Raw genomic sequence first — 18,095 nt, forward strand, 5'->3', positions numbered from 1 at the left:
ACGCTGAGGCTAAAGGTAATTCTGACTGGCTACTGGCTTGTATGGCAGTGCTTTGAAAGCCATAGATATGAACACACATGCCCCCCCAATTTCATTTAATGTTGCAAATCCTTACACAGCTGTGCATGTGGCGTTTGCATGCATGTGCACTATTGACACATGAGGCCTCAGGTCGTTCTCCTGATGACAGTGAAGTATTAGTGTCAGGGGATGTGACTGCTCAAAAATCATTAGTGAAGCCGGGAACTGATGACTATTTAAAAGTCATTGATGCACAATTAACAACACGCTCTCCTACGTGTCGAACAAGAGTTTGGTTACAGGGCTTATAAAAACCCAATCAGTATTTTTTATTACCAAATAAATTATACGTGAGCTGATATTAAAATATAATTAAAGAGTCTGACATGTCAAGAACAGGCATCCATTCATTTTCCAAACTGCATATCATGTAAAGGCAAGGCCTGGAATGCATCCCAGCATGCATTGGATTGGACGTGAATCATGGACGTGTTGCCACTCCATCACAGAGCTAACAAATGTGTAGACAGGCTCATTCACACTCACATTCACACCTACAGGCAATTTAGAGTTGGACCTGACCTGCATGTGTTTGGAGTGTGGGAGGAAAGTGGAGCACCTGGAGGACACACAGTCATATGTAGTTGTCAGCTGTTACTCGCCTGCTTTCCAGGAGTGTCTGTATACATTGTATTCACGTAAACCTTAAACAGCCTCATTAGGCTGAACTGTGTGATTTGACTGTGAAATAAAAGAAATCAATAGCTTCCATTCCTGTCTTTTAAATTCAGATGGCGATTATTTCATATTCGTCGGACCACAAATTGTGCTTTTAATCAGGGTTGACTCCAGCTTGCATCAGACAGGTCATGCCCCACTAATCACCTTCTGCTTTAAATCCATAAAATCAATCAAATCAAATCAATTAGCTGATTCTGACAGCAATACATTATTTTCTAACGCTTGGAGGAGAATGCGGAGAACAATATTTAAAACGTCTTACTGGATCATTACAGTTTCTCTCTGCTCCAGGTGCTGTACAGTCACATTTCCATGCTGTTCATTTCACCTTCACCACCTGAACATACGCTGTTTTAAACCCTGAGTGCATTGTGGGAATAAAAAGTACAAATGTGCTACCATATATAGCGTCATGTCCTCAACCAGAGGACAAAAAGTCCCAGCTAAAAGTTTTCAACTGTATTTGTCCTTCTGACAAAACAATTCATTATCAAGTGCTTTTATAGATGCAGAATTCAACCTGCCCCAGACAGCCCGACCTGTTACACTAAATCATTTTATATTTGCCAACAGTTTGAAAAAACTGTTTAATAGTTCCTGAATTGAAAAAGGGGCAAATATTACACTTGTCAGCAGGAGTCACTTTGCGTCTTTATTCAGGAAATAGGGTATGAAAGGAGGTATATTCTCATAAATGCGCAATGTTTTGTAATCAAATCAAAAGAAGACACTCGAGTTTTCTTGAATTTTTGTTTTTTCTGGACTGTGTTCATATCCGACAGTCCTTATCAAAAGCAAGACACCAACTAAGAGGTGAGAGCTCTGACAACAACCTGGAATAGCAATGGTGAAATACCTGATTTTATCCTCTCATTTTGCAACAACATATGCTATTTACCTTTTGGGGACTAATATCTGAAAATAAATCAATAAAAGTCAAAGGAAACAATGTCACATATTAGTCCACAAAGGGCAAATGAAAAGACATTAGCTTTCTTTACTGTATAAGCCTTTATTTGTAAAAAGTCTGTTGTTTGAATGATAACCCTTTTTATACCACATACTTGAACACCTTGTATTTGTAAAAAACACATTTTGTTCAAACACCTAAAAAAGCTGATTGACACTATAACATTAATTTGCACTGACAAAAAAAATACAACTTCATACTACACAAAATGTTGATTCCATGAGTACTGATACCCCGAATGAAATCAAACACCTTATTAAACAACTGAATCAAATAAGCGCCCAATGTGAACAAAACAATTACAGTACAAAAAACCAAATGCATTTTTCTTCCAGTGCCAGTATATCAGATGAGTTACATTTCCTTCATATGATAAAACAACAACAACAGTAAGAATAACAATGCATAACAAATGCAACAAATACAGTAAAATCAGAAATGAACACAGAAATTAATAAAATCATTTACTAATTTCAACTGAACAATAAATGGGTTGTTGGTTTTGTGGGTTTCTTTCTTTTCGTTCAATTCGATTTTTTTGTCTTTAAAAAGCGTTGGGGATGTCTTTCTTTTACCTACTGGTCAAACACGAGGTCGTCTCCCTGCTCAACTCTTTCAAAGAGAAAGGAATACTGATGTGTGACTGGGAATCACTTCTTGCAGGTATCATCGCACAGTAATCAACAACAGACCGTAACCAGAGGCAACTTATGAAAGAGAAAATACAGGGAACACCCACTCAGTGTGCAATCGCATGGCTTACGTTGAGATGCTACTGGTCAGCATCCTTTACATCCTTTGTAGTTGAAGGGCGACTGATGTTGATGCGTATGCTGAACCTGATAAAAGCTACAGCATGCACTCGGTGCATCTATCCCAAACTGCGTGATGTACAGTTAATACATTTTCAGACGTACATACTCGTGATTCGAGTGAATCTCACCGATGTACGTTCCACGGTTACATTTTTCCTCCAGTTTTTTTAAACAAACAGTTTTGTTTCACAAGGTTTATAGAGCTGGCTGTAAAACAAGTGCAATTTGAGCATGTAAACACTGGATCTATCTTTTTCCTGGCCGTGGAGATGAATCAGATGGCGTGGAGTAAAAATATAGGAAAATAAACCTTTCAAAACTCAGGTCATGCAAAACAAAACCTACAAGGTACACAGAATAATGAATGCACCAACCAAAGTCCTTCCAACAAGTGAGGAGGCTGTCAGCTGTGTACTGGTGGTTTGGTGGATGAACTTGGCTTGCATGGTTGTGGTCCACTCTTTTGATGTCAGCCTCACAGAACAGTTTTGTGTTCACAGCCCATTATGAATATCTTTTTATATTTTTGGGAATGGTGTAATCGTGGATGTAAAGCCCCAATGCTAAGACTAGAGACAAAGATGTGGTTTATACATTTGTGCAGTTCAGATCCCAGCCGCTAATAATGGCAAAATGAGGAACAGCATCCAACATGGAGCATTCCACAAAAAGAAAGTTAGGCCACTGAAACACGCTACAATACTGGGTTTAATTTAGTTGCACAGAACCAAAGAACATTTGTGAAACAGTTCTTTGCATTTACCCAGGAAAATATTTTCTCGCAATACCCTCACACACAGGGAGCTACGCATATTTACTTCTGGGACCTGGTCTGCACAAGTTTCTGTTGTCAGAAGCTGCACTTGGTAACGTGGTCAAGGGCACACATGCATTACTGTCTTAATGAGGAACAGGAAAAAACACCGCCCTCGCCTTCTTAAGGCAACCCTGCTCCTCTAGCCTCTGTAAGCCAGCTAGTCAAACATGCCCTTTGATTTGTCCGTTAGATAAACAGACAACTGTGTGATTCATTGATAGCTGAGGTAAACGCTGCGGTTATGCCGTGCTGAAACCCTATGGTTGGTTCAGACGTGAAAAACGGAGAACGCTCAACAAGAGGATTTGATCCAAGATGGCACCATTCCATTTGCTGAGAGTGAACCAAGGCAATACTGTACTTCCTGTGAATCATCAGCAGCAATAGCCTGTTAGCCTATTACGAGCCACCAGGGACTCCTTCACCTCGGGAGGACTTTGTGTTGACTTCTCCATTACTCTGCTCACACCATGTATTTCTTGTGTCTCATTTTTTAGGTTTCGTTTGCAGAAGTATGCCAATGCTAGAGAAGCTGTCCATGCCATTAGCAGTGAGGCTAGCTGGTATTACGAACTGCCATGTTTTTGTTCATGCATTAAGAACTATTTAAGTGAAAGATATCATATTTACAGTACAATTCACATGTAATTACACATATACACTAGAGGCAAGAAAATTCACATTGAAATCAGTTCAACACTTTTTTTCCCCTCCTCTTCCTCTACTCCTCAAAACACGTGTGTCAATAACGAAAATGTCTTTTCTCTTTCGTATATAAGCAAAGATCCGAAAGAAAAAGTGTGGAACGGAACATCCTCACAGCTTTTTGGGATGAATGTGCTGATTCCATGTCCAGAAAGCAGGAAAATACATGTTCTGAGTGAAATGAGTGGTGGATTTATTTACTGCAAGCATGCAAGGGCTGCTAATGATTCTCCTCTTAGTGTGTGTCTGGAGTTCATTTAAGATATGCATCAACTATTTCAAAAGAAATAGATCAATAAATATATAAATAAAATTTAAAAAGCCATTTTGTATTAATTACTGGGAATAAACCAACCTCAATGAGAATTTGAACCTTGCATTAGTTTAGGTAATAAAATAAGTACTGTAAGTGCATTTCACTGAAAGCACAGAGTAGATGGATTAGGCTTCTTTCTAGTTCAACACTTTTTGTGCTTTTCCTGCACTGGAACTGATAGTATCATATCCTCATTGTCTGACAGAGCCATCATATTTCCTTTAAACAGACTGACGAGCTGTTGGTATGCAAACCTGCATGAAATTATCAAAAAACAACAACAAAAATTACTTTGTAAAGTATGTTATTTCTATAAACTTGCATCATCATCCACTAACTCTCAACACCTTTCTTTTTTTTATTTCTTTAAAAAATCTTAAAGGACAATGCTACCTGAAACATGAATGTGAATGAATCACCATCAAAAACAGCCTGAATGCCCCTGACTCAGGTGCTACAGTCTAACATTATTCACCTTTATACCGACCAGAAATGAAGTAATGTAAGCTGTTCCTTTATCTGATCACAAGAACAAGCAGCCGATCATGTCTCGTTATGATGTCACTGGAGCGTCTCACATTTGTTAATTCTTTTTCAAGCTAGAATTGCAGCATACATATCCCAGTGATTTATAATGATATGAGTTAAAGGGGAACTCCGCACACATTTCACACATCGAAGTCTGTCCACAGGAGATTTAATAAAACTCCCACCCTCACTTGAGTAAGCGTTGGCTGAAGTCTACAAGTGTGACGATGAGAAAAAGAAAAAAAATCCCTGGGGGGTGGACTCAGTCAAACAAAGTGAGTTTACTGGGCCCCTGGAGCCCACTCCTCATCCCTGCTTGAGGCTACATTAGCCACCTATAGCATAACAAACCTCGACTGAACTGTAGGATGTTAAGTTGGATTGTGGGTACTGAAGGCAACAGATTTTGACATAAAAGGACATGTGGAGTAATACAAAATAGAGCATATCTCCTGTTCTGCTGCAAATTTGATCCTTTTTGTTTTAAATGATCCACTTCTGAATCAAATAACTCTTTTTTTAAACAAGGTGCAAACGACTGCATGTTGAAACAACTGGTTTTTAAGTTCATTGCATTTCAGCCTTAACTCACTTCCATTTGGCCACTTTAGAAATATTCACCAACAGCATAATTCTGAATATGTATTTTCTATTTAACACAATAATCTTCAGAGCCTGGAGGTGATAAAACCCAGGAGCCATTTTCTCACAAGATCTGCTTCTGATTTCACTCATTGTGGCTTTGTTTTGACTCACTGTTACTTTTCCCATGAATAACAACAAATTCTTCACATTTCGGACAAATCACTACGTTTTGGTCATAAGTTTGGACTCACAGTCGACAGAGAGACATAAACATGATATTCAGCTCAGTATGTCTTTCTTTTACTTTCACCATCTCCCCTGTATATTGTATGGATTACGCGGTGATGTGTTTTTTCTTCTTTTTTTTTTTTCTTCTATGGAATATGACGATGATGCATAAAATTGAAACAAAAAGAAATAGTAAACTCGGATCACAGCTTGGGCCACATCACTGTACAAACTTCACCACAACTTACGGAGACAAATTGGTTTCTGATCATTATTCCTTCTCGAAGACGTCTTATGCATACTGCACCCAGAAGGAGGGGGGGGTCTATTTCTCATGATAAATTGATACTTCTGCTTCGCCATCTTCAACTCGTTACCCCGGGCCTCTTCCATCTTTCTCTTGTCTCTACGTGTTTGTATACAGTACATACGCCAATTTTCCCTCTTGTCTTTGCCTTTTGCATATTTCCTGGCCGCTGCACTGCGTTCGTATTCTAATAAGTCAATCACTTTGCCGCTGGAGGAATCAACGCTTGATTTGGTTGTGTAGGTTCCTGCTCGGGGACGGTTGCTCCCAGTAGAGCCTGTTTGCACCTGAAGTGAAGATGACACAGAGGAAGATGCTGATCTGCACTTCAGCTGCACCTAAACGGGCAGGGGAGGATCTTATTTGTATTTATTTATTTATTTATTTTGCTCTTTCCTATTGTCCTTACATTGCCCCTCTGCCGCAGCTGTCTTGTGTTTATAACTTTGGTTGGTGGCTTTATCCAATCTGATTTTTAAAAAAATAAATCAAAGTGTGGTCATTTCCCTTTGCAAATGAACCTGAGCATTGAAACTGTGTGTGTGTGTATTTGAGAGCGAAACAAAACAATAATACTTATGGATTATAGGCCTCCGGGTCGACATTTGAATTCATGGCTATTTATCATTTTTTTTCCCTCCAAGGATCACTGCATCATTCCTGATCAGGCTGATGTTTCTGATCCTCGGGCTTCAGAGCATATGCGGGACGGCACTGACTGAATTTGAGTGAGACGTCGAATCCTTCCTCCCCCACGTCTTCTGCCCGTCACTAACCTCGATCAAACACAATTGCCTGAAACTGTGACTCCAACACTGAGGAAATGCTCGACGAACAAATAAATACTATACTGGCCAAACTTTGGGCAGATATCATTTTTTGAATATACATGTTCTCACATTGTCACTGTGGAATAATCTCAAACGAATCACAAAAGCAATTCCCCCCCTTTTTAGCAAACACAAAGCAGAATATGACATCGATGAACTCAGCATCTAAAGAGCATGTGAATCAATCAATAGGAGGAAAGAAACAGTACAAGTATACCTTCATGAGAATACTGAATGATAAAATGTACAGAATACGTTTTTTTTCTTCAAACAATCAAAATGAGTAATGCATACCTTAGACTCTTTTATCTCATAATGCCCTAGCTCTAGAACATGTTCCGATACTCTCTGAAATCACAGTATTTTTCAAGACAAAATCATATCTACAATAATCAGCATTTGTTTTTAACCATAATGAAAAAAAGGACCCGCAGCCCCCCAACCCCCGAGGACATGTTTCTAAAAATAACATGAGAAGAGAAAGGAATACAAGTTTGCGTATACTCCGGGCCCTCCAACGGAGACCATTAGGCCAGAGCTGATGTCTGATAAAGAGAACGATACCACTTCAAAAAACCCAAGGAACAACACACAATCCAAACAAGGTTGCTGTACATAGTAGAACCGGAGATTTCCGTGCATGATATCCATGAGTGATGGGAGGGGTTTTGTGTGTGTGTGTGTGTGTGTGTGTGTGTGTGTGTGTGAGGGGGGTGGGTGGGATGTGAGTTGAGTGAGAGCGGCGAGGTCAGGGAGGGCGGTTGGGGCGGTGTCAAGGATCTCACTCAGCTGATGCCTGAACAGACGAGCCACCACTGATTTCATGAGCTGCAGAGGAGGATTCTCGATGACAATAAGTTTTCAATAAAAAGTCGATGGGACTCTGAGACATCTTTTCTCTCTCTAGAGCGTTCACTTTCTCTTTTTTCCTGTTTTCTTTTTTAGCAAAAATATCATGCAGTCTGTAGTTCCAAAAACCCCTGGGGGGATCTCGTGTTTGTTTATTTGTTTGTTCGTCTGTTTGTTTGTTTCAGGAGGAAAAAGAAACTCAAAGCCTTGAAATTCTTCAGTCACAATTATTCTTAAACATTCAAGTCATCCTATTAATATTTTGTACAGCAGAAAGGTCCTTCAGATTTCACACGTGTATATATAAATATAATATATAGAAATATGCATATACATATGTTCAACTTGTATATGTGTATACATATTTTGGAACTGTATCAAAGCCAATTTAATGTGCTCTCAAAATATGGCCCATGATTCCTAGTGGGATGCACATCAATTCACATAGTACAACCAGTAGATTAGGTTGAAAAATCCAAAGGTGATGGGGAAAATGACCCGGGACCACTTGTCAATGGTGCTAACATCTGACAGGTTTGGGATTTTCAACTTGAGCTTGGAGGAGCGTCGTCGTAGCCGACAGTTGGCCCGGCTCCGCATGGCGCTCCGGTCCAGCGAGTGGTGGCTGAAGCCATCTCTGGGCGCCATGGGCTTCCTGAATTGGACCCCGGAGCTGTCGAAGGACATGACCGAATTCCGAGAGTCACTGACGCTGCTCCCCACGTCAGAAGGCATCACTTCGTTGTTCATCTCCAGCGTGGTGAGGAGGATGTTTCCGTAAGCATCCACCTGCGAGGGGGGGGGGGGGACACGGAGAGTCAGTGGGGCGGAAATATTGAGCAGCAGCCCCAGTTTCCCATCAACTATAAGACTTATACTAACCCCCACCCATCCTCCAAGCTGTCAAGCTAAAGCAAAATGCAGGGATGATATGAAATGTCATTTCTTGCATGCAACAGAAATAGTTAACTTCTTTTAACAGACAACTATTATTGAGTTTTTAAATAAGTGGCACAAATAAATTAATCATCTGACTTTATTGTGAGGCCCTGGCCTACAGCTGATATAATTGCTAAATACATGTACCCCAACTTTTCTTTGTTCCTCGAGATACAGATTTCTTCGCTGTGTAAATGACCTGAAGGTGTTGGTTTGAAACGGCACGGAAATGGAGTCCTTGCAATGTGAAAGAAAAATGAAGAGAACATTAAAACGGCTATGTAACACTGGCAAGTAAGCACATTTTCTAAGAATTTACTCAATGGACATAAAGTTAACAAGAGCAAGTTTGATAAAAGCATTTAGCACTTCACTCACAAAAAAAACAGAGTGGGGGGTTTCATTCAGTCTGACTGCTTCAGCATCTGCCACCAACAAATTGTGAAAATACCAATTCACGTCCTGCATTTTCAGGTTTTGTCTAATTTTGTTCTGACTCTTGTTAAACTGGAAGGAGGAAGAGTAAGAGTGAATGAAGCCTACAGCATAAACATAGACAACAACCTAAATAAGAAATGAGAATGTTTACACCACTGTTGAGTTCAATGAATCGCTATCTCAATGAAAAAGGCTAAGCTCAGTAAAAAGCTTTCAGTGCTTGAGGGAGAAGCAATGGATAATGAGTGGTGAATGCATATTGGGCTGTGGTGGCATCAGTATGCTCCTGGAAGATTACTGCAGGGAAATAACTGTATATATGTCTTTGGTCAAAATGACTACTTCTAGAAATCTTATGTGCACAACACGGTTGTTTTCTACTTGAACCCTGACTGACAAAACACAACAAGTAGTGAAAGAGAGGCAGCAGACGAGGTTGCAAACCTGTTCCCTCAGGCGCTTCTCTTCGTATCTTGTGCGCTCGTTGTTGGCTTTGTTCAGCCGCTCATTGATTTTCTTCTGTTGCGCAGGGCCCCGGCCAAAGAACACGTAATTTACAAAGGCATATTCAAGCAGGGCCAGGAACACAAACACAAAACAGCCCATGAGGTAGACGTCGATGGCTTTCACATACGGAATCTTTGGGAGAGTCTCCCTAAGGTGGGTGTTAATTGTTGTCATGGTAAGCACCGTTGTCACACCTGAGCACAGCAGCACACACGCAAACAAAGGATTTAGCATCAGACAGAAATTACAATGTATTCACACTTTTACATGTGATCAGCATTACTGTAGTTTAGTGACAGAAGAAGAGTTCAGTTTATTTTAGTTCTTTCAAAGTCACAATGCTACAACCGAGTGTTAGGGGCACGCTAAAGAAAGTGTATTATTCGATTTTGGGAATAAAGTAAATATTATGAGAAAAAATTTGTAATACTACCAAAATAAAGTCCTAATAATCTTAGGAAAAACACGCAATTTTGAAGATACTTTTTTCTATGAGAATAAAGTCATAATCAAAGGCTATGAGTAATTCTAGAGGGGCAATATCATAAGATCATACTGTCATACACATATGATAAGATCAAAGTGTATTCGGAAGAAACAACCCAAAAGACTGAAAGCAAAGTTCCTCTTTCATTGTGGAGGAAATGTTTGGTAGTGGTCGAATCTGTATTGTTCGTTACATCTGCGTGATATTTAAAAGAATTTCATAGTTTCACAATGAGATTTGTTCAAGATTTTGGATTCAGAAGGAGGAAAACTCTGGGTAGCTCTTCTTACGACTTATTTCCAATAAAATCTTTTCTTATCTCTTTTCCTTTATCGTAACATTACAAGTTTTTTTTCTCATTTACGACTTTAAACTCATAATATTTAATCTCATAACAACTTTATCCTCGTAATCTCAATCTCATCATTTTTTCATCAATGGCCATACATACTGTACATATGTATATACTTACTTTGTAACATTAAACTACATTTAAGGTTAAGTCTTGCATCGAGGTTCAGAAGCATAACCAGCAAATATGGACTACACATATGGCCCATGCTTGTTTCTATCATCGGTTTTACAAATAAATTATTACTCCTGATTTATTTGCATGTAATTTTGAATTTGTATTTAGCTTTATTTCAGACTCTTAGGTCCATATCAGTATAAAAATGAAATAACAAAAGAATAACAGAGCAATATAGTCAATTGTGTTTAGCATACAAAACCTGAATCTGTAGAGTAACTAGTACCCAGAGGTATGATATGTAATGTATGAATTGCTAGAAATTGCTAATACATGTATAAATAGGTAAATACAGTCCCTGAGTAAATGTACTCAGTGACTCTACAGTCTACCTCTGCTGTAAAGGTATTTTATGTCATTTGATAATTCTCTATCGTTAGGTATTTATATTCATGTTGATTGTTTGATGAGTTGCTGTCCAACTCCACCGTATTATCAAATAAAACCAAAATATATGAAGAGGTCAAAAAGTAAATGTGGTCAGAGTGAAGTCTAAAAACAAAGTGGTGGATGTGTCTTACCCAGGGCCACCCGAGCTGCAGAGGCATCATAATTGATCCAGAAGGAGACCCAGGAGAGAATGGTGATCAGGATAGAGGGCATGTACGTCTGCAGGATGAAATATCCAATGTTCCTCTTAATCCTGAAACTTAGCGAAAGCCTTGGATATGAACCTGGGAGGAGAAAGGATGGAGTGATAGCTTAGAAAAGAGCAGCACACAGGAGCAGTCAGCCTTCAGAAAGCCTTTGCACGTGGTTAAACAAGTAGTTTTGTTGCCCAAACTTTTGCCAGGAAGGTTCTCAGGCACAAAGCCCTGAAGGCAAATTTCTCCCAACAGCGGGGCAGGAGTGAAAACATCAGGGAGAAAGGGGAAACGTTGGCACAACATAAGAGTTCCAAAGTCTGCACTTTGACAACGCGCAGGGGTAGTCATTTCTCCATTTGTTCAGATGGAGCACTTAATTTCCCCAAAGCGATGGATTCCTTTCCAGGGACAAGTTCGATTCCAATTAAACATGGCAGAAAGTCGCAAACACGGCAGATTTTTCTGCAACCCCCTATCTCAGCAGGCAGCTCCAGCATCCCTCCGAGAATTGTCACAGAGAGCTGCTCTGCTTCCCTTTTTGCACTTTCTCTGTCCTCTAAACATAAAACTAAAAGCACGTTTAGAGGCGCATGATTGCAACGCATGCCGTTACGCTAACAGGGAGGAAAACATGCGGTATGTGGTGGTGTATTCCACAGGAATACATCAGCTGGTTGTGCCAAATCATTAATTGGTCTTTTGTTTGCACTTTAATTAAAACAATCACAACAATGCAATGCTGATGCAAAAAGCAATATAAGCATCAAGGCTGGGTCGCTCCCCTTCAGCTACACTGAGATATTTATGAGGTTGGAAACTATACAAATTGCTCTAAATAATAGTTAAGTTCTATTTTGTGTATTCTATCCTCAGTTTTACGTACAATTTGTCACCACAGGAAAAAAGGGTTGAGATAAGTGTGATGGTTTTAATCTAAAAGGCTATTTGCTATGGGGAACACACAATGATGAATGACCTCATCATCTCCAGGTTCCTGTAAATCTTTTAATGAATCAATACCTTAGCATACATACTTCATCAAGTCCCAGACAAACGTCTTAGATCACCCAAGTACTTTGCAGAATAATGGCTGCCACACATGGTCACAAACACCAGGATCACACCTAAATCTGACTTTTGCCTTATTTTAAAGGCTTTTAATGACATTTATTCCTCATTGATCTAAAGTTAAAGTGAGATGATACATTTAGAAATGAATAAATAAACAAATGTAGAAATCAAGAAATAAATGAATAAAGGTAGAAATACAGAAATAGACTTTTTCATTGGAGATTGTAATTATAATTCATTTATCTACTTATGTTTTATCAGTTTCTTTATACTTAAGGTATTCTTAATTCTTTGCCTGTCGTAGGATAAATCACATATAATTGTATCAAAATGAATCATATACACATGTGGTGTTGGCATGTTAAGTTAAATTAAGTCACGAGAACACAGTGAAGCAGCGGCAGTGCAAACCCAATTTCTCTCATTTATGGTGTTTTATTATTTTAGCCATCATAGTTCTTACTCTCATAGAAACACTGATGATGAAATAAACATAACAGTGAACAACCTCTATTACTGTCCGAATGAAGACAAGCTTGTGAGTCAGCATTTGGTGCTTAAGTTGCACTCTCTTTTTTTTCCTTTTTACAAAATATGTGGAAATGGCCACCTACAATCTGCTGCACTGAGAAGGAAATTGTCTTTCCACATGAGCCGAATATAATCACATTCCCCACAGTGACGATGACGTGCTTACTGGGGCCCACAGCCACAGCGGTGACACTGAGGCATACGTGTTTATGTGTCAGAGTCATTTTGAAAACCTTCGGCCTAATTACAGTTCAGAAATGTTGCATGTCAGTATTACCTGTAGTAAACCGCACCTCCCTGGACACCAGGCGGATGTCCACAATGGAGAACTGAGGTAACTCTAACTTGTCGACACCCGTCACGGCGTTGTCTCCTCCTTGCCAGAAGAACACGATGTCATCTGTGGTGTATCCATCTGTGTCGGTCAGGGCACGTTCAGAGGAGAGAGCAGAATAACACGTGGAGCGTCAGAGTAGTGAAGACACAACCGTTAAAGTTTCTATTTTAAGTCTGTTGCAAGAGTTTGGATAATGAGTGCGGGGTCGCTCTGACACATTAAATACATGTTTCTCTCTAATGCCATCTTGAATTAAAGTCATTCAACCTTTTGTTTGCAATATTTTCTTACTTTGGGTAAAAATAGAAAAAAAATATGATTCTAGCAGCCCATGCTCATTACTTGAAGCAACTGTCCGTTTGACATGCACACATGGATATAAAGAGTCCGGACATTTTGAAAATCTGCACTTTGCAATGTGTTTGTAAAAATCTCTGTGGACGAGGGGGTTCAAATGCAGAGGAAAGAGTTAATTCAAAAAACAGGGCATAGAAGTGCCCTTTTAAAAATCTGCATGCCCTTTGGGTTAAAGAACAGGAACTGTGTGTTAGACATAGGTCGGTTGTGTTTAACTGAGTGAAGTACATTTTTTAAAACGATATAAGTGCTCAAAGATATGCAATGCCACTGCTATCATGAATTTTAATGCAACCAACATGTGAAGCTACACATTCATATGCTATAATTTGTCATAGTTTTAATTTAATCTCCATACTTCATTAGATTCAATTTGGAATTTATCAAATGAGAGTTGCATTAGATAGTGTGAGGAGAAAAGATTAAGGTAGAAATGTTTGGAGGAATGATTCTGTTGTTTCCAGGAGAACTGCAATCCTGCTGAGGACTATAATCTGTCGGCTCTCCACTGACTAGCCTCCTATGGAACCACAGTATATCACTACATGCATTACTTACAGCATGAATATTCATTTACATGTGTCAGTTTGTGAGGTGCTCCCACACACTCTCAGCTGGCAGTGCAATTGAAAGTGACCACGGCAGCAGATTTATGCCAACAGGCCAGTGTGCATTCACTGCAGAGCAATCTCTCAGTCCGGGGAGTGTTACTACATTTCACATTCTGTGAGCGCATGTCCAGACCTGGATGGCATTAAACTCACTAAGGGACCAGGATTCATTACCATTAAATCTCTCTAGGAGGTTATAGGGTAAGGAAATGTGACATTGTCCATGACATTGAAACAACTGCCTGCCTAATCTATCACACTGATGGCTAATGTGCACACGACCAGTGCAGAGCGTTCCCCCTGAACATAAACAGCAGATATTCTTGCAACTTTCTAATTCAATGTGCATCCATATTTCATTGCTTACTAATGTCCCCCAGGTTAAACACGCTACAGTTTTATCCTGAACAGCAACAACCACAAATATCTGGTGTATTGAGCAAGTGGGTTGATTGATGAGCCGGTCAATGAAAATGATCAAGCAAATACAATTTTTAATTACACCACGAGCACTTTTTTCCTCCTGGATAATGATTTATCTAAATTAAAGCATTTGAAAAAAAAAGATGTGAAACAACTGTCAATTAAATTAAATTATATAAAATGTAAAGTCCGCATTTTTCCACATTTGTTTACAACCCATAATGAGCTCTGAGACCACTCCAGTAGCTCTGGGGGGATTTTTTTTAATATGAGAGAAAGACCCTAATGATGTCATCAGGGATATGTCAACTTGGGATAAAGGATTACACATTTATGACAGAAAGCTTGTGCTACAAACTAAAGGTGTGGTGTGTAAAAATAAAAAGGGGCATTTACCACATAGGAGAGTCTCAACAGTGGATTGCAACATGCATTGTGGGAACTTTAAAAGCCACTGTTTCTGAAGCTTGACCCATATTTGAGACTATGACGCCCTGTCCACACAAATATGGATATTTTGCAAAACAAACACACAAAAATGTTTTTTTTAAGGCACTGAAAGTGAGTTTTTACAAAGGTCTTCCACAGTGCAGATTAAAAAACAATCTGGTCTCTGTTAATGTGTACATGTAAAAAGGAGTGTTTGGGAAATGCTGCTTACTTTAATCATGCCCACTGTAGCCTTGGGTTATGAGCATGCCCAAGAAAAATACCGATGTCCCTGCGTGGTTATAGCACTGCTAGGTGTTATTACAAGTTAGCAGCTAACCTAATTCAGTGGCCACATCCTTTTTAAAGGTTACTTCAAATACGGCCAACAAATAGTCCTTTCATTCCTGAGAAGTGAAAGCTCCAATGGTAGGATCCTTCCCAGTCCAACCTATCCCAGGATTCATTGCACTTCAGTGACAAACTGTTTGTCAAAGGTGACGAGACGTCTGATGCTTGAGTATTAGGCTTCAACTCAACTGAACAGACATGTTAAAAAAAACAAGGGTTACCAAGGTGTCCATCTTCAGCTCTGTTGCTAGGTAACAGCAATAAGGGCGGTATGAGCTGCCAATCAGGGAAAGCCTCTGTAGACCAGATTGTCTCATTTGAGTTTGGCCTTCCTGGTCTAGACCTCGTCGTCCTAAGGATGAAGTCCCTGAATTATAATATTGGCCACAGCGTTCTTCTCTGGTATTCGACGGATTGTTGATATAGGCTTTATCGCCACCTGTTTGCCAGGAATGATTGTTTGAGCATTTGAAGTCAATTTCGTGTTCTGGATGGAGTTTCTTTGTAAAACAAAGGTTGTGTGGATACAGACCTTTTTTTTAAATGGAGAATATATCCATTCAGCTGTAGTGTAGACAGGGATTCAGTCAATCTTGGCCTCTGAAACCTCTGTATTTCTGTGGATACTATCATACTGACCACTTCCTTTTTTATTTCCAATTACATATTTGATATTTAGGTGATAGTTACGAATGATTCATTAAAATGATGGATGTGGTGGGTGCAACCTCATATTGCATTAAACATATTCAGACAATGCATCACCGCTGTGATTTCGGAGTTAAGAGCATTTTCGAAGGTCAAGTGAGGTTACAAGTATTAATGGTATCAGTTTGTCTTCACTATACAGAGATCCAGAGGTGGCTCTGTCACACTGAGGGTGTGGCAATCAATGCACATCATCAAGCACTATATGAGTTCTTGTCATCAAGTGCAGAGGTAAAATATCTGATAAATGTCTCACTAAAGAAAACATTACTTACATGTCATGTTTAATGGTGATTTTAAGGTATTGATCAAATACTGTAACAGTAATCAGCTTTCTGCCAATTATTCTTTTTTTAGCGGGAGGTGGCTTGAAGTTCAGTATAATCTTTTCTTTTCAATAGACCAAATAAAAAATACACAACGCAGGTTCTTTTGAATTACTCACAGCTTTCAATTTCCAGGGTGCAGTTCTGTTCATCAAGAGGGTACCTCCTCAGGTCCATCATGCAGGCAGCAGTAGTGGTTATTCTGAGAACAAAAGACAAAACATATACTTAGATGATATCACAAGAACACAAATACCATATGTACTTGTTTTTTTACACAAACCAATGAGAAGCTTAAGCGAGAGAGACATGATATGCAACACAACATATGACACAATATGATCGTCCACCACCGTGTCCATTACTCATGCAACACTTTAAATGTTTTCATCCTGCGGTTGTTGGCTGGAAATGTTAAAATGTTGCCACATGTATCTCGGTGCACATCATCCATATTCTTTAACCTCTCACACTTTTTAACTTTCCAAGGGTCACAGTAGCTGGAGACTCTCCCTGTGCACATATGGCAGACGGCAGAGAGACATAAACCACTGCTCTCTTATGTTTATATATTTGGCTTTTTGAGTCGACTTTTTTTTTTTTTTTCCAGAGACTCTTAAACATGTTTTATTATCATAACTTACTCTGGAGATGTCATTTCTTTTTATGCGGATCACCAAATGCTCAGCTGCCGTGTGCGATTTCTCAGTGCAGGTTATTTATTGCAAGTTCTGAGATATGCATTTCTGCCAGGTAGCTTGTATGCATAGCAGTTTATTATTGCCGATAAATCCATTCGCCTCGCAAACGGCTTTAGCTACAAATTATACATGTAGGGGTCTTTGGCATTTAACTTGCATATTTACCAGTGCAGCACATTTTAGTAATTACATTTCTGTGGTTCATACCAGCTGCTATGTGTTCATCACACCAGCTTCCATTCACTCACTGCCTTCCTGTGTAAATGAAATGGATAAATTCATTTCCAGCTCATCGTTGATGTTGTCAGAATGCACCCGGAAAGTTTGATGTGCACGGTGTGTGCACGTTAGAGCAAGTTTTACCCTTTCAAGCCTATTTCCCAGTTTGGATAGATTATTAATCATGTTTTAGTCAAAGACACAATAACACAGCCATCTACACTACCTAGAATTAGTATAATAAGCCTTGGAAATGTACTGCATGAACACAGAGTTTGTAAATTGGTCATGGTGGACTGAACAGAGTGCTGTCGCTGGGTAATTGGAAAACAAAATATGCTCCACTCACGCTGATTGGACCAGATTAACACACAAGCGTGTGAATGAGGGGCCTCTGGGCTCGTGATTGCAGAAGGCACCAGAAGGGTAAAGAAATTAATACATAAACAAAATGGGTGACAGGTATGTATTTATTATTCACAATGACACCGAGCTGCAATCTGCTGCACAAGCATTAAGCTGCTACCTGCATTCTGCTCTGCTCTACTGTACCGCAACTCCCTGCTGCATGTCTGTACAGCAGCAATCACCCATACACACTGTGCCTAATTACATTCATAGGAAAGGTTACATGATGGCAATGATTTTCAAGACAAAAAGTTGAATGGAAAGATCTGTTTTCCATAATGATTCTTCTCTGTGCGGTATGTCCACTGTAATAGAAATAAACAAATTTCCTTTAAAACCCTGTTTAACTACAAGCCAGAAACGCATTCTTTTAAACTTTCTATTTCCACAAACCTAAATCAAGATTCAGATTCAAGATTCAAGA

At 39.4% G+C, this 18,095-nt stretch overlaps 1 protein-coding gene across 2 annotated transcripts in view; it reads right to left on the minus strand.

Annotated features, from left to right (window-relative positions):
• Positions 1–1,400: 1,400 nt before the first annotated feature.
• Positions 1,401–18,095, minus strand: part of gabrb4 (gamma-aminobutyric acid type A receptor subunit beta4) — a 57,840-nt gene continuing 41,145 nt past the window's right edge. Inside the window, exons 5-10 of one of the 2 annotated variants that reach the window (XM_020085707.2) lie at positions 16,463–16,545; positions 13,079–13,216; positions 11,134–11,286; positions 9,534–9,790; positions 8,799–8,888; positions 1,401–8,501 (exon numbers count right to left, since the gene is read on the minus strand). In XM_020085707.2, the coding sequence (XP_019941266.1) occupies positions 8,148–8,501; positions 8,799–8,888; positions 9,534–9,790; positions 11,134–11,286; positions 13,079–13,216; positions 16,463–16,545 (1,075 nt within the window). In that variant the 3' untranslated portion in view covers positions 1,401–8,147. The remainder of the gene's footprint in view (positions 8,502–8,798; positions 8,889–9,533; positions 9,791–11,133; positions 11,287–13,078; positions 13,217–16,462; positions 16,546–18,095) is intronic. The other variant, XM_069539541.1, reaches the window with a different exon arrangement.

Source organism: Paralichthys olivaceus, chromosome 15 (genome assembly GCF_024713975.1).
Source record: "Paralichthys olivaceus isolate ysfri-2021 chromosome 15, ASM2471397v2, whole genome shotgun sequence".
Taxonomy (NCBI): domain Eukaryota; kingdom Metazoa; phylum Chordata; class Actinopteri; order Pleuronectiformes; family Paralichthyidae; genus Paralichthys; species Paralichthys olivaceus.